We start from the raw sequence: 21,122 nt of genomic DNA, 5'->3' as shown, positions 1-21,122 counted from the left end.
CTTGCGAGCCACAGGAGGTCACCTCTTTGTCCTGCAGGGTGAAGACCAGCAAGAAAATGGTCCGAGCCGACTCGGTCAGCGAGCTCCCAGCACCCAGGAGACTGAGGTGGAAATGTTCCCCGGAAATTCAAGGCCTCTTAGCCTCCTCGGCAGAAAAACTTCAACAGTAAGGAGAGTCCCAGGTCTTTGGGAGTGATGCTCCAGGGGTCACCCTACAATGCCCCTGACCCACCAGCTGCCAAGGAACCCTGGAAGCTTCCAAAGACCCCAGCCCCTCTGCCTCTTCTCACCTGCCTCCGCCCACCCCCTCATGGAAATGTAGTCAAACAGAAGGGGAGTTATAACTCTTGGGGAAATAACCTTGCTGAAGTATCCATCATTTCCATAAAATGCAAAAGTGGAGCTATTTTTTTCCGCAGGTTTCACCTGACTGAGCAGAGTCAAGGCGGGGAAATCATCCTCTGCTTTCGGGGGAGTCATAAACAACTGGTTTGAATAGGTCACTTGAATCCAAGCTATTTCAATTTGCTTGAATTTACACTGCAACTTGACAAAGGGCCTTTTTTTCCCAAGGGCCATGCTGGCCCTAACGGGACCTAGGCAGGAGGGCCAGGGATGGATGTGAGCCCTCGCTGACCGTGGCAAGGTGTGCTGGGAGCCACGGGCTGGCAACTAGATCTGGACTTTGGTTGTTCATTTCCTCATTCAATAAGTGAGCATGAGTACATTGATTCATTCATTCATTCATCAAACACATGTAGAGCTCTGGTGTGTGCCAGGCCTCTGGTAGGGCTCCGGGGACACAGAGATCAATGTGCCACGGGGCCTGCCCTCCATACTTTAGTGGAGGAAGTGGACCCCCAACACAAAAATGTCAGATGCAACAAGCGCCAAAACCAGAGAGAGCTATTCGAACCTGAACACACAGAGGACATGGGAGCTGGGTTCTGCCAGGATGCTGAGGGAGGGTTTTACAGAGTTGGGCCTTGAAGGATGACTAGGAGTTCGTGGTACCAGCAGCTGAGCGAGAGATATGTTCATAAGAGATCAGGCTGGTTTGGAGGCCAGCGAGTGAGAGAATGGCCAGAGTTGGGGCAATAAAGGGAAGTCGGGGTCACATTGTGAAGAGCTTCATGTCCTTATGTTATGGGGACCGGAAGCTGTCCTGTAGGCAGTGAGGAGCCCCTGGAAGATTTTGTGCCTGGGGTTTCGGGGAGCCAGTGAGGAGACTGTGGGAATAGCACAGGTGAGCAGGACAGAACGTGGCCGGGCTCAGAGGCCGAGGGATGGGGAGGATGAGTCCACAGTGAGCTGCTGGGGAGGTTGAATGGCTTTCCACGGGGAGGAGGAGAGGCCTCAGGTGTTCATCTGTAAAGCGGTGCTCGTATCTCAACCCTACGGGGCTGTTCTTGGGACACACAGGCTGCTAGGAGAGTGAACTGGTGGGCTGGTGAGCCCTGGGCCGAGGAAGGAGCCCGTTTACTTTCAGGGATTCAAGCAGGCGTCATGTGGTCCCGAGACCCCCAGTTTCCCTCTCTGGAGGACCAGAAAAGCCAAGAGAGGCCTGTGGGTGGGGAAGCAGGAGGAGCTGAGGGGGGTCTTGAGCTGCCATGGAAGGCAGGTAGGGTCTGATGGCCAGGGCTTGGACAAGAGGTTCCCAGGTGTCTGTGGTGACTGTAAGCTGAGCCTGTTGGGGGATGGTGGGTCAACAGGCCCGACTGAGCAGTGAGTTCCTGTGAGCACTGGGCCGTCTCCGAGTCCTGATGGGTCCCCGGAGCCTGGCATGGCCCACCGAGAACAGAGCTCACATGGCTGGAGGAATAATTCAAGGCAAGGCAGGCAGGGAACAGCAAATCCTGAGGGAGTGTGGGAGGGGGGTCAGGGCTGCCCACGTAGGGCTCTGCGCGCGCGCACACACAACCGCGGCTGGTGGGCGGGTGGCGAGGACCTTGCTGGATGTCGCTTCAGGCAGCAGTCAGCCCAGACCCCAGACTCATTTTGAAGGAGAAGACTGGTCAATATGTGAGGGTGGGCGTGGGGGGAGACCAGCGCTGAAAGGTCTCAGTGTGGACTCAGGGACTCTTCCTGCCGCTCTGACAATGATTCGTGAGCAGCAAAGACCTACGCGTGTCAGGGGAGGCTCAGCAGCACTTTCTGGGTAAAATGGGTTTTCAGTCACCAGCAAAGCCCAGATGAGCAGCTCTTGCTGTGGTGACCGTGGCCAGCGGCCAGGCTCCAGGCCTTTCTTCCATAGCACAACAGGATGAGTCTCAGTGAGGAGATGCTGCTTGCAGCCATCAGAGAAACGGCCTTTTCCCTGGACATAGGGGATTTGCAGGTCTGGCAGGATGGCCGGGATGCCTAAAGAGTCCATAGGGATGCTGGACTTCCCAAACAGATCGAACACATGCCCTCTTTCGGGCCTTCTTCTGTGGGCAATGAAGTTTTAGGACTTTGTTTGTGGGCAGTGTTCTCCCTGCCCATGCAAATGTCCCTCGTGCTTTCGTGTCCTTCCCTGCAGCCAGGCCCACCTCCCCTACCCCCAGATCAGGGCCACTACCCAGCCAAGCCTCACCTTTAACTCAGAGTCACCCTGCTTGGCATGCCTTCTGCCACTTCCAAACGTCAAGGCCTGTCTCTGACAGTGCACTGGATATCTAGCGTGCTGGGACGTAGACCAGGATTGAGAAACTTCGTTAGGCCCTGTGGTGAGTGCATTCTCTTTTGCATGCAATGAATGCATCTTTTCTTTTTCTTCCACAGAATAGTAAAGAATCTCGACTTCACCGTTTATAAATTTGATGACTATGGGAAAACATTCATCAAGCAGCAGAAATGCAGCCCCGATGCCTTTATTCAGGTGGCCCTCCAGCTGGCCTTCTATAGGTAAGTACAGCCTGCCAAGGTGGGCTGACTGACAAGCTACTCTAGAGTCTAGAAGCATCTTGGAGGGAGAGATGACTTTCTGTGGGCCTAGAGGATGGGGATATGATTAGGGCAGGCTGCATGGAAGGAGGTGTCACCTAACTGGGTTTCAAAGTGTGAGTCCAACCTCAGAAATGAAAAGAAGGATATTGCAGTCAAGAAGCTGGCGAGCGATGGCCCAGGGGCACAGAGCTCACAGGGAAGGAACGCAGAACTCACAAGAGCCAGGCAGGTGATGAGGACGTCAGGTAGGGAGGCTGCTTCTCCTCCTGATCTCACCCAGCCCACCTGAGTCCCTGTATAATTGTGACCTGTTCCTCTCCACATTTCCTGGCCTTGATAAGGAAACGGCAATAGCATCCCCACCCTACCCACCCCGGCAAGGGAGTCAAGTCAAAGATCTGGGGCTTGATTTGTCTCTGTCTCTCATTCCCTTCATCCCCATGTCAATTCTCCTCCAAATGTCTACCCTCCATTCTCTTCCTTTCACCTCCACTGCCATCGGCCCCTCCCAAGCCACCGTCACCTAATGCTTGGTCAACTGTAGCATGCCCCCGGGGGGTCTCTGCTTCCACTCTTGTCCCCTATAATCCTATCTTCATGAAGCATGAACTTTGAAATATGCAAATCAGTCTTTATCAACTACCATGTTTCCCTTCACGCTTAGAACAACGTCCAGCTCCCTGAAAGGCTCCCTGTGAACCAGCCTTCCCTGGGGCCCTGCCCCCAAGCTCTCTTCTGCCTCCAGATCTTTGCTCTGGCTCTGGCTCTGCCCACCCACCTGTCACCACTCCTCTTCACATACCAGCTCCTTCCCACCGCTCAGGTCTCAGCCCAGGTGTCAGGCCTCACAGGCCACCTCGGGGCTCCTTGCCACCCAGTTCCCTGTCACAGCACATTGTGCTCTTTTTCCTTCATGGCAGTCGTTATTCACGTGGACTCCCTTGTTCATTGATTTGCTGACTTTGTTTTCTAGACTGTCTCCCCCAGGCACGATGTTCTGGGTATCTTGCACGCCTGGGACAGAGTAGGCATCAGGGACTGTCACAGACATGAGAAGACACTGCAGGAGTTTTAGCCCAGGGTGGCACAGTGAGGTGTGTGGTTTAGAAAAATCTCCTTAATGGTAGCTGTGTGTTGGGGAAGGGATGCCGTGTAGAGAGGTAAGGGTTGAAGGCAGGGTTGGGAGCCTAACTGGTCTTTTATAGGAGGCGAAAAGTAAAATGCAGAATAGATCTTCCTCAAGACAGGGCTGGCCCCTGTTGGTTTCAGCGTTCCAGAAGCTATAGCTCATAAACAGGCACGGGCAGTAAATAGCACTATGCCCCCACCAGAACCTGCTTTCGGCTTGCAACCAGGGGAGGCATAAAGCAACCTTGGAGAAAGCCGGGGCAAGGAGGTGTCACTAATGAGCAGGCGGCGTCCCAGAGCCCAGTGTCCCACGCAAGGGGCTGTGACTCATGGGGAAGGGAGTGCAGCCACTCTGTCATCTGTCAGGCTGACATCACCCCACACGAGCACTGTACTCATCACCAGGACATGGACACCTCGCCGGCAGGACCTGGCCTCTGGAACTGCAATCAATGCCGTTCTGATACTCAGATGGTATGTGGCTAAAATGGGCCACGAGGTCAGTGTCCTGCTGGTGCCACAACTGGGGACACTGCTGCACTGGTACCCCCCCGGCAAGCACTTCAGAGCTTCAGATCCAAAGCCCAGAGGGGCTGGTGGACACTGCATAGAGCCTCCCAACTCCACCCTCCAGGGATCTTTGCTGTCACTGGACATGGCCAGGAATAGATGTGGCCAGAGGCTCCCGGGCTCACTGAATAGGCAAAATACAACCTGCTGCCCATGGAATGCATTCTTCAGAGTTTCAGCTGTAGCAAAAAAGATATTTTTTAACCTGCTCCTAGATTCAGCAGAAACCTGGAAGCTACCTAAATTGGGGTTGATCAGCGACCAGCCAGTGATGGTGTCTACTTTTGTGCTCGGCATGGCATTTGCCCCCAGGGGCTAGAGAGATACAGGAAATGAGCTCCCTGCCTGAGTTTTGGGGAAGTGAGACATAAGTGTACAGAAAGTGCCATTTGCTTGGCAAGCCGTACAGTGCCATGCCAAATCGGACTCGGCCCTCCCTCCTCCTGGAGCTCACCCAGGGTGGGAGAGACATGCCCCGAGAAGGCCAAGATACAGGGCCCCAACTTGCTGTGTGACTTTGGGGTGTCACTGCCCCTCTCTGAGTTCTCTGTCTTTCCCCTCCCTGACCCCAACACCAACAACTTTCCTGACTGGTGAGAAGGGCGTGTGCCAGCCTGGTGTGCAAGGGGAAGAGACTTGCTCTGGCTGGTGGGGACAGCGGCCACTGCTCTTCTGGTCACAGATCTGAGGGAAGAGAGGCACAGCCCTTGTGCCCATGGGTCTGTTTGGAAGCCCTGCTGCCCCTGGACAGTGAGCCTCTGCAGCAGCTGACACCCACGGCCACTAAGACCCCCTCCCTGCCTCGATCCATAGGTCATGCTTGAATTGTTTTTAAATAAAACAGGATTCCCTCAAGAGTGCGAATGATGAATTAGTCCATGTTGTGCTATTAATCAAACACTAATTGGATCTCGCAGAAAACTCTAGGTTTCCCACCAGATTGGGACTTTAAAAAAACTACCAGTCACATCTTCCTTATTTTATATCTACACAATATCACCCACGCAGGAAAGTGTGCTCAGCTCTTCGTATCCGAGGCTCCCCGACATTCATCTTTGGGGAATCTCCTCCAGAATTCTATTAGCGTTAAAATGAAATACTGTGCAGAGCAAAGGCAGGATTGTAAAAGTAAGGGCAGCCGAGGCGATTTCAGCGTTTATGACTCCCTGAGAAGGCATCACCGTCTGCCGTTCCTTCTTCATCCCGTGCAGGCTCCACAGGAGACTCGTGCCCACCTACGAGAGCGCGTCCATCCGTCGGTTCCGTGAGGGACGGGTGGACAACATTCGATCAGCCACTCTGGAGGCGCTGCGTTTTGTGAAAACCATCACTGACCACATGGCCACCGTGCCGGTAAGTCCTGCTGGCCCGAGGAGTCTCAGGGGGACCAGTGAGGCAGCTGTGGACCGCCTGTCCTCTCGGCCCCGAGACAACCAGCTCCTTTAGCTTGTCTGCCACTGAGCAGCCTCTTAAAGCCCCATGCACTGTGTCTCTGGTCCGTTTACAGGATTCAGAGAAGCTACTGCTCCTGAAGGATGCCATCCGAGCCCAGACTGAGTACACAGTCATGGTGAGTGACCTCGCCTCAGCTCAGAACTGTGGGCTGTGCCCAGAGCTGGGGCCTCGGCATGGGCTCTGGGTGACAGCCGGGCCACCACCTGCACAGCGACTTGGTGAGGGCACCTCACCTCTCAGAGCCTCCTCTTCCTTATTTTTAGAACCTGGGTAACACACCACTCCTGATTTTTACACGGATTTTACAAGAATACAATGAATGGTCTCTGAAACAACAACAACAACAATAATAATAGCACCAGCATGTATAGCACTTTACAGTTTATACAAGAGAGTCAGATGTGTGGTGGTTTGCACACTTGGCACAATCTCAGGTGAGGAGCTATTTATTCCCACTCAGGACTGGTTTTATCTTCTTATTCTCCATGTATTTATTTATACTGCCTGTGAATTTAAAAAATATATTTGCGGAAAGTTAATGGTGAAATCGAAATTGTAAGGGAAATGTTTACCTAGTTTAGGGAAATAATATATTTTCTAGCACTGCAAAGCCATCATTTGCATACAGAGAATAAGCTACGACTTGGGCTGGTGATCAATGTATTAATTGCAAATCATTCTGATACAGTCTTTGAAGGATCATATAATTTATGAAAAGGAGTTGACTGATTTCACTCTATATACTTGAAAGCAAGCACAACACACATCTGGGTTTTAGAACTAGCCAATGTAGGCTTTTCTGTAATTCAGTTGCTAGGTCCCCGATTCATCGGAATAATTAAGTGTTTGTTCTGTTTGGGGAAAATCAAGCTCGCTGTCATGTGTTCAGTGGGTAGCCTTTGTTTTCCCGCTTTATGCCAGGCAAGGCCCTGGGTACTAGGAAATAAAAAATGAAGCCCTATGCTTGGGGAGTGCACCGTGTAGTTGGGAGAAGAGGCCTTACATGCTTCAGGAAGTAGCAGAGAACATGGAGGAGCAAGCTCCTTCTTCTGCTTGGGAAAGCCAGGAAGACTTTTCAGAGGAAGTGGTGCTTAATATGAGACTTGAAGCATGAAGAAGTGCTTGTCAGGTGGGTATAGAAGGGAAGGATGGCCCCAGAGGGAACAGCATGTGCAAAGGCAAAGAGTCTTGAGAGAATAAGACATATTGGAGGAAAAGCAAGTAGTTCCATATGTGCAGCTTGCAGAGGACAGAAAAGCAGGAAAGCTCATGATGCTGGATTTCCCTGTCACAAAGCTTACCCTGGTGACCAGGTAGAAGGACTGGTTGGAGCATGGGGTGGTCTGCCAAGAGACAGAATTAGGGACCTACATAATGTTTAAGGAGAGCTGGTAAAAGGACTGACGTAGAGTAGGGGCAGGGGGTGTTGAAGAGGAAGACACAAACTTCTGATCAAACATGGTGAACTGAACACAAGGGTTTACTGTCACTCCCTCGAAAACCCTCAAAAACATCAGCAAAGGGGTTTTTTTAAGCCATAAATACACTAGAGCAAAAAGAATGGGAAAGGAGATGACAACAAAGTTTCACAGCTGGAAAGCAGAACAGATGGCATCTGACTTAGCAGACCAGAGGAAGCTGAAACCCAAGCAAACAGTGAGGGAGAACCAGGAGCCCAGTGAAGTGCACTGAAGAACCTCAGAACGGCTCAGGAGTTGGAGGCTCCACCAAAAGTAGGAGTGAATGTGGGGCTGAAAAGAAGAGGATTCGCTGATGATCTATATGAGAAGCAGTTAGCCCCTCAGTTCCTCCTTTGACCTTAGTGTTGTCCAATTTCCTTGGTATGAAAAAAAAGTCTGAGATAAAAAAAAATCAAATACAAAGATCAGGAATAAAAACATAATTGGACTTAACATCACTGGAAGGTGGAAGATACTGAAACAATGCCTTCAAATTCTGAGAGAAAATGATTTTTAATGCATATTCTATACTCAGCTAAACTATCAGATTTGAAGCTAGAATAAAGACATTTTATACAGATGAGGTCTTAAAATTTTTACTTATTAAGCTCTCTTTCTTGTAAAACTATTGGAGGATATAGACCACTAATGTAAGAGAATAAAGCACAAAAAGGAAAGTCATAATAAGCTCAAACACCAGAAGATTCAACACAAGAAAGAGGATGAGAGTAAAGGGAGATGCCAAGTTGACAGCTGTTCAGCAGACCCAGAGAACAGAGGGTCCACAGAGAAGCAAGAAGTGAAAGGAGAAATTAAATTGATAAATTATCGGATACGTTTTAATGTATTAAGGGAAGTTTTACACTTCCAGCTAAGGGTTTAGGAATCAATTAGTTACAGATACATAGAAAGGTAAGCAAGTGGGAAAATCATAATTTAATTATTTACAAATTGTCATTTCTAGGGAAAACAAAAAACTGAATAAGAAAGGAAATTGAATCCTAATACACTACAGGACTCAGCTGTGAATACCTGCATAATTATAACCATGTAAACACTGAATATTGATCAAGCAACAAGGAGTTCAAATGTAACTCTATTTGGGAGCATAGGAGAGTGGAAGTGTATTTGGGGAGTGGGGATATAAAAGAGCCAAAGTTTCATCTTCTATAATAAGAAAACTGAAAAATGCAGTAACGGCAGTCTAAGCATGTTGTTTAGAACTAAGAAAGTCAGTCGCTAAAAGGGTTCCAAGTGATTGCTTCTGTGGAGTGGGACTCAGTGCTGGCAAAGTGACATAAGCCTTTGGCTTACTTGGGTTGTTTTTTTTTTTTTTTTTAACTATAAATATACAACTTTGATAATAATTTAAATTTTTATGAAAAATTTAGAAAAATATCCTCCAAAGCATTGCCATAGGCTTCTGTTGTTTTAACTATTTTAAGTTGGTGAAAACGACGAAGTAAAAGAGACAAGGGATGGGAAGAGGAGAGCTTTAAAGATGCCTTGTAGGTAAATCTGGCACCTGGTTGGCCGTGCAGGGTAAGGGACAGAGGAAGGAAGCCAGGAAACCTCCAGATATCTGGCAAGTATATTTGGTAGTGGTAATGGAGAAAGGAAATTCCAGGGAAAGGAGCAAATGTGATCCAGACTCGCTATCACATACTCACAGCACCTTATGCTTTTCCTTCCTAGCATTTACTCGGTTTATGATCACAAGCTTATCTGTATGGTTGGTTATCATCTGTCTCCCATCACACCTAAGCCTCCGTGAGGCTGAGTCTTGTGACTGCTTTGTTCTCTAGCAGCTGCTCAGTCACATAGTAGGTACTCAATTAAGATCCCTTGAATGAACGAAAGACTGAATGCCGAGTCATTTTACTTGTTACTACTCATGGCTCTGCTCCAAACAACCTGTTAAATCAACCCCAGTTGCCAGTTGCTACAGTGACTTCAGAGATGGTGAAAACAGGGGTGGATTGGCTGCTTCACAGAGTAGCTGCTTTGATAGATCTACACAAATCAGTCATTAAACAGAGGCAGCCAGAGAAATTAAAAGTGCACCTATTTCATAGCTGGTGCGTCTCACAGTTCTTCCCCTCTGTCCTAACGGGGCAGGTCTAAAGTGAGCGGTGGTTGTATAACATGTCTTTGCAGCCCATAATTCGGTGCATTTGGAGAGACTGGGGCCTCTGAGTCATCTTTATGCATTCATTGTCAACTGAAAGAAAACAGCTGTCAAATTCCAAAACGTGACTTGTAAACCTGAACAAAGTTCATTGTGATGGGAGGTTTCCTCCTAGGTGGGGCGTTAACAGCTAAGTGGCCATCTTAGGTAACCGTGAAACCCCCAAGAGTTACTCACAATTACCCTGATGTTGATCCAGAGGTTAATATGAGAGGCCAGATGTGGCCCCCATGTCTCCCTCAGCCCCCCAAATTGCCCCAAATAAGCATGTAATCCAAGCAAAGCCCATGTGCATGCTACACATGCAGCCTCCAGTGGGGAACATGAAGAATGAGTGCCCTGGCCTCAGTGCCTCACTTCCAGCCACAGCACCACCACCCCTGGGCTTCTCCTACGTAGAAATTCTCTTACCACTGCTTCCACTGCTATTCTCTTACCCGCCCTTTTTTTAAAAGATTTTTTTTGATATGGACCATTTTTAGTCTTTATTGAATTCGTTACAATATTGCTTCTGTTTTATGTTTTGGTTTTTTGGCTGCGAGGCATGTGGGCTCTTAGCTCCCCGACCAGGGATTGAACCCGCACCCCCTGCATCAGAAGGCAAAGTCTTAACCCCTGGACCGCCAGAAAAGTCCCTCTCTTATCCTTTGATAAGAGTTCAAATACCTGTGACAAAAAGAAAAACCCTTTCTTCATCCAAAAACCCTTGAAAATGTGAGCTGAGCCTCTGCTAAGCTGTCTAGTTCCTGTCTCAAAATTATTCTTAGATTACGAATCCAGTTTAGTTGAACTGATTCTGAGCCTACGAAACAGCAGCCAAGACTCAGGAACAGACCTCAGTGCTCTCTACCCCTCATTCCTTGGGCTCCTGCTGGAGTATGAAGTGTTGGTTGTGGTGAGAGTCTGTCCAGTGACAGCCTGGGGCACCCCTCCCCATGCTTGGATGGGGCCCAGCACCCGTGCTCCTGCCCAGGTTCCTGCCCTACCTGAGAAGGTACTGGGGATGGCCCCAGCTGACCCCACTCTTTCCACTTAGAGCACGGAGTAGTTATACACAGTGAACGCCAGCAGGGCCCATGCTGTTGGGAGCACTCAGACTCACTGACTTTTAACTCAGGCATCCTCGTGTTAGAACCCAACCTGCTCTGGCTCATCCTGTGTACGTAGAAATGCACAAGGGCCCAAGGAGCAGAGGCCATGTAGTACAGTGGTCGGTTCTGGGCGGTCACCCACACACGTGGTCTGCAGCAAGTACTGGGTAGGCGAGAGCAGTTAGAGTCCCCTTTAGCATTGCGGACTAGAGAGGAGGGGAGGAGGGGGAGCCCATGTCTCATGTCCTGTTCTTTGTCCCCAACTACCCAGGCCATAACAGGGATGGCCATTGACAACCACCTGCTGGGGCTGCAGGAGCTGGCTCGGGAAGTGTGCAAGGAGCTGCCCGAGATGTTCACAGATGAAACATACCTGATGAGCAACCGGTTTGTCCTCTCCACCAGCCAGGTACAGCCCTAGCATGGCCGTGACCCAAGAAGCCACTTAGTGGAAGCAGTGAGCTCTCTAAAGAGCTCGGTGTCTACAGCCCACTGCTTAGAGTCAGGCAAGTCCTGGCTCTGCTTCCAGTGAGCTGCGTGGCCTTCAGCACAAGGACCTGAATGCTCAGAGTGCAGGTCTCCCCACCTTCTAAGTGGGCATAATCACGAATGCCACCTTAGCAGAGGTGGGCAGGATGGGAGAACACCCATTCTGGTGCCCTAACCATTAGGCTTACTCCTGCCAATGTTGCTTGAGACGTGGTGTTCACCATGGTGACCACAAGCTCTGAAGCCCGACAGGCCCACAGCAAAGTCCTGGCTCAACCAGATGCGACAATATCAGTGGAAAGCCCAGCCCAGTGCCTGGCACGGACAGGGTCCTCCAAACAGGTCACAGCCATTATTCTAAGGGCCCACTGCTGGCCCAGCATCTCCTAATCAGTGCTACAGGCTTGTTCTGTTGGAGGACCACTGTCACAAAAACAGAATGCAATCCATTAGAGAAAGGCAGCCGTTTAGGGGAGAAATTACCTATTCCCCCCACCCCCGCCCCCCGCGAATGTCAATTGACTAAAACTCCACCTCATCTGCGAAAAGCTGGACACGGACAATAAAAAGGGCTGATAAAGTTGTGTTTGAGGATAAAAGCCCACTCAGTAATTTCATTTTGGCATTATGGCAGTGAACTCGCAGACGTGAATAAACGAGGGCAGAATACAACAACATAAATTCTTCAGGAAACCATCCGTGGGCAAAAAGTGCTTCAGAACGGCTTTATGGCCTTCGGCTGTTACACGGCAAATTTATCTGACAATGAGGTGACTCTATTAGCAAGACTAATGGTTTGTTCTGCCCCATTAAAATGGCCAGTGTCATTTCTGAAGGCCCGAGCACACAGAGCCTGTGGGTTTAAAGCAAACCCCGCCCTGTACCTGCTCAAGAATGTGCTCTATTTTCCCTTTAAAGCCAGCTAATAAAATTAAGTTAGGGTGTGGTGACTCTTTTTTTCCAACTGGAATGAACATTTATGGCTTGAATGCCTTCAGAAACACTTTCTTGGTTTGTGATCCAAATTACAAAATCTCTGCCCTCTGAATTCAAAACATATCAGGTACATAACTAAAACTCCAGTTGATGGCAATCTTTGAAACGCCCAGTGCTGGGTAATTGTGCGTGGCCAGGCTGTGGGGAGAAAATCAGACCAGCCAGGCAATACTGACAGTAATTAAGGATGTGGGGAAAATCGACAGAGAAGACGAGCCAGATTTCCTCCAGTTCATAAATTACTCCCTCTGGGAAGCCATCTAACTGTTGGGTGCCACCAGGGTACCATTTAGTTAATTGCTCTGATTGCCTCCGTGATTCAAACAGTCCCCAGGTGAAGGAGAGACTCGGCTGAGACCCAGCACCAGGTCACTCTGGGAGCTTCTGACTTCACAAGTAGAGCAGATTTCACACTGGGGAGGGCCTTATGGCCCTTCTTCTTCTGATTTCATGCAGTTAGATGGGTTTGTTTTGACGACTCTGGCTGTGGCCATCCATGATGAAGCAATCATTTGATGTGGTTAATTCAGTCAAACACCCAGGTGGAAAATAGTCAAAGAGAAGCAAATATCCCATCGAGGCCCCCTGGGTCGTTGGAACGCTGTGCTTTATAGCAGACTTTCAGAACAAGCAGCTTCTGACCTGTCCTCTCCTCCAGGTGCCCACCACTATGGAGATGTTTTGCTGCTATGGTCCTGTGGTACCCAATGGCTATGGCGCCTGCTACAACCCCCAGCCAGAGAGCATCCTTTTCTGCATCTCCAGCTTCCATGGCTGCAAAGAGACCTCTTCAACCAAGTTTGCCAAAGCTGTGGAAGAAAGCCTCATTGAAATGAGAGGCCTCTGCAGTCGGCCACCGTGTGCCACAGACAAGCCACTGGTGACAAAGGAAAAAGTAACAAGGCCCAGCCAGGGACACCAACCTTGACTGCTGCCACTGGGTTTCACCTCCTCAAACCCAGCATTCTGCAGCTGCCAGACCCTGCCGAACCCCTGTCCCAACCCTCACCCCAGCTTTCTGTAGCTCCCCTGTAACTCTGGACCCAACACACAGACCACGCTGAGGCATCACACAAAGCTGGAGTGTTAGGAGGAAAGCGTCCCTCGTGATGCATGGGAATTGTCATTATTGATCAAGGTGCCCTCAGGCCTGTGCATTGGGAAATAAAACCAGCCTGGCCCAGAGGTGGCCTGGGCAAGATGGGGAAGGCACCACTGACTTCCCTCCATGGCCATGGACGCTTAATATTGGTTTGCTTCCCAGCAGGACCTAGCGTGTCCAGGTGATGTTTTTGCCCAACGAAAGAGTCACCTTATTATGTGCAATGTACCCAAATGAACCACAAAGGAAGAGGCTAACTCCAGGTCATTACCTTGTGTCTTTTTGGGAGGAGTAGGGGGCTTTGTTTTCAGATTCAAAGCAGTCTGATCACAGCATTCAGAGAGACCTGCCCCGAGACACACAGTCCTGTAAGCACTAACCCACCCCCTCACACACACACACACACACACACACACACACACACACACACACACACAGCACAAGTTAATTTAAAATATAATGATCTGAGCCTGCAGACACATTTCTCCTTTTGCCTCCCGGAAGCAGCCTTCCATTGAGTTCAGAAAATCTGGTCCGGCTAGTCTAAAAGGGAAAAAAAATGGTCTACCATTGCCCTGGAGTAGCTGCCGCTCTCTGCTTTCCCCGGGGCCGTGGCGGGGACCACTTCCCCAGGGATCCTGCCACTTGCATTTTTTCTGGTTGCATTCCCACCCGCCTTCACAAGAAACATGCCCTGATAGGTGATCTGTCTTTTAGAGGAGAGAGGGATGCTTCGGGGGTTTTCTGCTGCTGTTGTTTATTTGTTTTGTTTTGTTCATTCTTAAGAGAGGCTTTTAAGAAAACCACTGTGACGTTAATTTCAGAATATGATCTCAGCGGCCTAAGCAGGACACCCTTGGACAGCTGGGCTCCTTTATGTGGAGGATGTTATCTAGGGATTCTGCCTAAAACTCGTGTGGAGGAGCCCAGAGCAGGGCTCTCCACTGGCCTGGGGGCTGAGGGCACAGCTGACAGAGAGTGGGGTTGAGGGGAGGAAATGGCCACATGAAGAGCCAGTCCTGACAGAGGGGCAGACAGTCCTCAGAGCCGAGGTGAGATTGTCTGGGGAGGCTCTGATCGTGGAGGAGATGTGAGAGGCACTTTCTGCTGGGGCATATTTTTATGGGAAAGCAACCAGAAAAATCAAAACTGCAAATAGCTGAGGCAGCCTGCCTCCGTCCAGAGAAGGTGCAGAACTGGGCTCCCATCACACTGAGTTCTGCCATGCTCCCTGCGGGGTTTTCTGGAAAAGCCTCCCTGCCCTTGCCCATCCAGCTCTGTATCACTCTGAGCCCTCCACGCTGGCCCAGGGACCCTGCACGTGTCCCTTCTTCAGACCACTGTGTCTCTGCACTTTGACCTGTATAGAAGCGGTCAGGGCCGAGATGGGATGAGCATTTTAACCTTTACTGGGCTCTTTGTAACACAAACAGCCCGATGTAGTGAATTCCTTAAACCCCTGGTTTTAGATTGAGGATTTCTATTGGATGATCTGGGAGATTCTGGCACTGCCCTTCAAAAGTATTGGTCTATAGGTCCATGCTCCTTCCCTCACATGTCCACCTTCCTGCTCGCCCTGGAAAGGTGCAGCCCAAGAATTCTGGGAATGTTTGAGGAACTGCTGTCCACCCGCTGTAGGTTGACCCAAAGCCCCTTATCTGTTCTCATCAAATGACCACAGTGAAGATCCGAGTTCTCTTCTGGTTTCTCTCCATGGATTTCTGGGCAGGCAGAGAACTCTGGTTTGGGGATCGGGCAGCCCCACTGACCTTGGCCAAGAAACTTAAAAGCCCAGAGACTCAATTGCCTCCATCATCAAATGGGGAAAAGAGTGTCCCGGCCTTGTGAGATTGTCAGGATCGTATATCACATGTGTAAAGGGCTTTCCACAAGCAGGTGGGCACTGGTGCCCGCTATCAGGATGATGTTACCCCAGCAGGCGTTGTTCAGGTGATGTTTGTTTCAAAGTTTCTACACTGATTTGACAGAACCAAACTCATATCTGCCATTCTCTGAGCATAGGGAAAGGAACCTGACTGTACATTCAGATATCAACCATGTGTGGATGGCAGGCGTTGGCTGGAGGGAACACCTCCTCTCTCTGAGGAAGGGGCTGGAAGCTGGTCTTCCCCCTCCAAGAACAGGTGGGTGCACTGAGCCTTTATGTAAAGGCAATGCTGAGCCACGGCCATGGGCATCTCTGTGGGGAACCTGGTAAAGGAGACTGTTCCAAGTGTCCCCAAAGGGATGTAAAATGAAACTTGGAGACAGACATTTGGGGGACAGTGATGCATAATAAAAATGTATGTGGCCACCTTACAATATTGCTAAGTTTCCAAAATATATAAAGTTGATATTTGAGTTCTATTTTTATAAAATAGTTCTAGATTTATGGCAATATGTACATGTGTATTTATAGCCTTTCAATTTTAGGTTACAGTTTTGTGCTCTAAAGAAATATATGTATGACTAAAGAACTGTATATTGAAAGTACTATATTCAAATTATTTAAAGACTGTAAGTCTGTATTCAATAAAAAGTAATGCCAAGAAAGATGGTGTTGGCTATTGTTTCCACCCAGAAATGCTATAAAAATTCTGTAGTAAATTCTGTGAGCTGGGTCAACAATTCATTTGTCTCTGAGGTCTGACAGCAGCAGTGGCAGATGTCTCAAAGACAGGGGTTGGGAGAGAAAAGGGAGGAAGGAACTTAGTCTCTCCTAGTGTGTGGCATGCCACCACGGGGTGTGGGTGAGGGTCAGAGAGGCTTCACGGGATGTTTGTGATCAGGTTGGCAGAAACCTGGGTGTAGAGATGGGTGTTTCCACTTAAGCCTGCATGAACATGCATAAGCAGAATGAAGTGGAGGGAAAAGCATCAGGCTCAGAGGTGGGATGCCTAAACTGGAGCCCCAGCTCTATCTCTAGCTTGCTGTTAGAGACAGAGTGACTTTGCGGATGTCACTTTCACCTCTCTCGCCCTCAGTTCCCTCACCTGTAAAATGGGGATGTTGATATCAGCACTACCCATTTCCAGGGTTGTAGCAAGATGACAGAAGATGATCACTGTTTGAAAACTTAGAATTAGAAGTGATGTAAAAACTTAACATCCTTACTGCAGGCTCACAGGTACATGTGCACACAGGCTCCTGCACCCTGCACGGCCCTACACCCTGCACAGGTATATTCCCAGCTGCAACATCCCCTCCACAGCCCCAAGGATCCACAGAACCAGAACTGAGATTCCTTCAAATAGAAGCCCAAATCGAACCTTAAAGTGTATGAATTTGTGTGACTGGGATGCAAAAAAGCATTATCCAAAAAGACAATGGCTAAGAATATTCCAGGAGCAATGGAGGGGATAGGAAGGAACAGGAGGAAAGCAACGTGGGTTTGCTCTTATTGATCACATATATCACACATGGCCCCAAAATAACAAGATATAGGTGACAGAGAAGAGTACCAACAGGCAAGCCAACCTCCAACATGAAAAATAATGCCATCCCCTCCTTGTTGTCTCTGAAGGTCCTGAGAGGTAGCCATTGGTACATTCAGGTAAAAATGTAAGGGGGAGTCCTTCTTAGGTTCACAAGAGCAAACATGAGTTTCCAAATTACTCCTAAGCTGTTCTTCTTGGGGGTAGAGAGAGAACCAGGACCTTGGTTTCCCTTTATAAATTCAGGCAGTCTCCCTGCTTTTATGTTTCTCTGAGTTTTCTTTCCAAAGAGGCCTTTTGAGTCTGCAGGATGAACAGTATGGCAGCTGGGGGAAAAGCTGGCCTCACCTTTCTCAAAGCCCTGTTCTCCCTTGTTTCCTAAGGACCAGCTCTCTCCTTGTTCTTTTCTTATTGCTTCTTCCATCTCCTTGTGGGATTTCACGTCCTATTTCTGTTCCTTTTATATCGTTGGACCCCAGGATTCTGTCCTTGGTCTCTAGTTCTTATATTTAAGGAGCTGCAAAATGGCAGGCTGAGCTGATACAGAAGGGGCCCTTCTACCTATAAAAACATACACACAAAGAGGAAGGAAATTTTAAACATATAGTCAAGTTCAAAAGAAAGAAAATAAATCCCCACATTCCAGAAAAAAAGGCTGTTCAAAACAGAGCAGTGAGTGGGAGTTAAAGGTATGTCGGACCAGACACAGACTCCAGTGGTTGACAGTGGGCTTTTCCACCCCTGCAAGTTGACAGGACATAACCTCAGCCCAGCCAAGGTGGGAGATACAGCTAAACACCCCTCACAAAACCAGAACCTCAGAGGGGTATCCCAACACTTTTCTAAAAAGGACTAGAAACACTCTTCCCATCAGCCCAGGGGAGCATTAAGGAACCATGCCATTCACTCAGGGCTGCAGATGGTGGAAAAAAGACATCCATGAGAAATATAATTATAAGCTTATGCCACATGTGGATGTAGAATTTGAATGTATACACCTTATCTGTAAAGCAGGAATTCCAAGCCAATAATTTATTTAAATTGCCTGGGTTAGTAAGATCCAAAGGGCCTCAGCAGAATCAAGTACAAAACCACTCTCCACAACCCTGGACACACCAAACCCCCAGGGGGAAAACACTCCATTAAAGATGAGCTCACAGTCAAAAAATACAAACAGCACAAGAAATGGCTCACAGGAGGGAAAGCAGCAGATAAACGAAACAGGTGAATAATATCACAAAGGCTGGAGAAAAGAGATGACTCAAAGAGAAGCCATGAAATAGATGTTTAATGTTATAATAAAAATACAGGAGAGATACATATAGAAGTTCACAAAGGAGAGATTAGATACAGTGGAGGGAAAGCACTTATTCAAAGAGAAAATGGCTAAGAATATTACAAAATCCAGAAAACACACCATTCTAAAACTCATGGTCAAAAAAGAGATAATAATGGAAATTTAAAAATACTTAGAGCAGGATGATAATAAAGATACTTCATATCAAAACCTCTGGGATACAGCAAAAGCAATACTTTGAGGGAAATTTATACTTACATCAGAAAAGAGGAAAGACTCAAGATTGATGAGCTAAGTGTAATTTTAAAAGTAAGAAAAAAGGACCAAACAATAGATTCAAAGAAAGCAGAAGGAACAGTAAACTCAAAGAGAGTAATAAAGATAAAAGCAGCTCTCAGTGAAAGAGAAAGCACAAAACAATAGAGAAGCTAAATAAAGGAAAAGTTGGTTCTTTGAAAAGGCTGACAAAATAGACAAGTCTCTGGTAAAACCAACAAAATAAAAAGAGAAGGTCAGAAATAAATAATATTATGAATAAAAAGCTGACATAGCTACAATAAAGTAGATGATAAAAGGATAACAAAAACACTTCAACCACTTTACGGCAATAAATTTAAAAACAGATTAAAAACAGAAAAATTCTTAGAAAAATATAATTGACTAAAACTGATGTAAGAAGAAATAAAATTTCTGGATAGTCTTATAAATCTTAAACCAAAGTGATAATTTAAAGTCTTCCCACTCAGGGGAAAAAAGGGGGGTGTCAAGAACATTAAATTTTATAGACATGTTCTACCAAACATTCTAAGAAGTGCTCATTTCAGTTGTATACAAAATAAATAAAGGGATATTCCCTCTTCTTCTATACTCCCTTATTTATTCTCTGAAGCCAGTGTAACTTTAATATCTAAACCAGACTAGGACATATGATAAAGAAAAACTACAGGCCCGTTTATCTCATGCATATATATCCAAAAATCCTAAATGAAATACTAGCAAACAAATTCTAACAGAATATAAAAGAAATAATACACCCATGATCAATTCAGGTTTATCTAAGAATGCAAAGTATTTTAATATTAGAAGATATCTAAATGTCATTTACTCATCAACAGCCTAAAGAATAAAAATAATAGGATCATTCTAATCATTAAAATCACTAAAATACATTCAAAAAATTCAACATAATTATGAATGGAAAAATTCATTCATAATTTAAAAAAACTCATTCATAATTTTTAAAAACTCATAGTAAAATGGAATTAGAAAAGAACTTAGCTTGACAAAGATCTACAAAAACATACAATATACATCATCCTAAATAGGGAAATATTGGAAATGTTTTCTATCCTTTAAAATCAGGGTAAAGGGACTTCCCTGGCGGTCCAGTGGTTAAAAATCCACCTTCCAATGCAGGGGACCCGGGTTCAATCCCTGGTCGGGGTAATAAGATCCCACATGCACGGGGGAACTAAGCCCATGCACTCTAGAGCCCGCACACCACAACTAGAGGGAAGGCTGTGTGACGCAGCTAAGACCCAACACAGCCAAAAATAAATAAATAAATATTTTAAAAATAAAACTAAAATAAAATCAGGGTAAGGAGATGATAGGCAGTATTATCACTTCTATTCATCATTTCACTAGAGGTTATAGCCTGTCCAATAAGATGGAAAAAAGAAAGGCTTACTCAAGTAAATAAATTTATCATTGTTTGTAGACAATGTGATTGTCTACATAGAAAACTCAAAAGAATCTACAATTAATAGAAATCATAAGAAACAGTCAAGGTAGCTTATATAAAATCAATATATAAAAGTCAACTTCATTTTTTTTTTTTTTTTTTTTTTTTTGCGGTATGCGGGCCTCTCACTGTTGTGGCCTCTCCCGTTGCGGAGCACAGGCTCCGGACGCGCAGGCTCAGCGGCCATGGCTCACGGGCTTAGTTGCTCCACGGCATGTGGGATCTTCCTGGACCAGGGCACGAACCCGTGTCTCCTGCATCGGCAGGCGGATTCTCAACCACTGCGCCACCAGGGAAGCCCCTCAACTTCATTATATACAGCAATAAAATCACAATATGAAATACACGACTTACAACAGAAATTTGCAATAAGTTTAACAAAAGACATGCAGAGCCATGCACAGATAATAATAAACTATACTTAAAGACATTGAAGAAAATCTAAATAAAGGAGAGGTATTTCAATATAATAAATAGGAAGGCATCAGAGAGATTCAGTTTACCCCAAATCGATTTCTAGATTCAATGCAACTCCAGTGAAATTCTCAATGGGTGAACTGTTTCTTACAACGGTAGAGTAGTTTAATTCAGACTATGCTGCCTACATAAGACATCTTTAAAAATCTGTCACATATTTTTAAAAAAATTTTCTTGAAAATCAGAAAAGAGCTAACTGGATTAAGATGAGGAAGAGGATGAGAGTAAGCATAGCACTGGAGATACTTTTTCTCTGGAACTATCTAGTAATATTGAATAGGCAACCTAGAAGATGAGATGCAATTTGGAGTTTGCAGAGTTAGGCTTACAAAAATTGTGGAGTCTAACACCACCAAGGGGGGGAACCCTGGTAATCTACAATCCTCATTGGGCTAGGATCCAAAAAAACTGCACCACAGAAATTAGGAAAAAATATAAATAAACCAACCTCCACATGGACTGCAGCCCAGTTTCAGGCCATCTGGACGGCTCAGAAAATCTCAAGTCATGAAATTGTATTAAGATGATCCTGGGTTGCTGGTGCCACCAGGACCTGGCAAGAAGTGAAAAATAACGTCATCTATAGAGGAAAATAACATCTTTCTTGGCCTCAAATTATTTCTACAAATAATTTTTCTAGTACAATGTCCAGTACACAATTAAAGTAAACCAAGCACGCTAGGAGACAAGACAAAATGACAGAAACTAGCAGAAATAACAACAGAAACAGACACATGGGGTCTCCAGAGAGTGGAATTCCCAA

The 21,122-nt window shown here is 46.9% G+C and overlaps 1 protein-coding gene across 1 annotated transcript in view; it reads left to right on the top strand.

Annotated features, from left to right (window-relative positions):
- The window catches only part of CHAT (choline O-acetyltransferase), a 50,124-nt gene extending 36,891 nt beyond the window's left edge, over nt 1-13,233 (top strand). Inside the window, exons 10-15 of the mRNA XM_059052498.1 lie at nt 38-166; nt 2,764-2,886; nt 5,838-5,979; nt 6,134-6,196; nt 11,092-11,229; nt 12,964-13,233. Of these exons, the coding sequence (XP_058908481.1) occupies nt 38-166; nt 2,764-2,886; nt 5,838-5,979; nt 6,134-6,196; nt 11,092-11,229; nt 12,964-13,233 (865 nt within the window). The remainder of the gene's footprint in view (nt 1-37; nt 167-2,763; nt 2,887-5,837; nt 5,980-6,133; nt 6,197-11,091; nt 11,230-12,963) is intronic.
- The last annotated feature ends 7,889 nt before the right edge of the window (nt 13,234-21,122 follow it).

This window comes from Kogia breviceps, chromosome 2 (assembly GCF_026419965.1).
Source record: "Kogia breviceps isolate mKogBre1 chromosome 2, mKogBre1 haplotype 1, whole genome shotgun sequence".
In the NCBI taxonomy this organism is placed as follows: domain Eukaryota; kingdom Metazoa; phylum Chordata; class Mammalia; order Artiodactyla; family Physeteridae; genus Kogia; species Kogia breviceps.
Note: the sequence above shows the minus strand (reverse complement) of the source record. Positions and strands in the feature narration are given on the sequence as shown.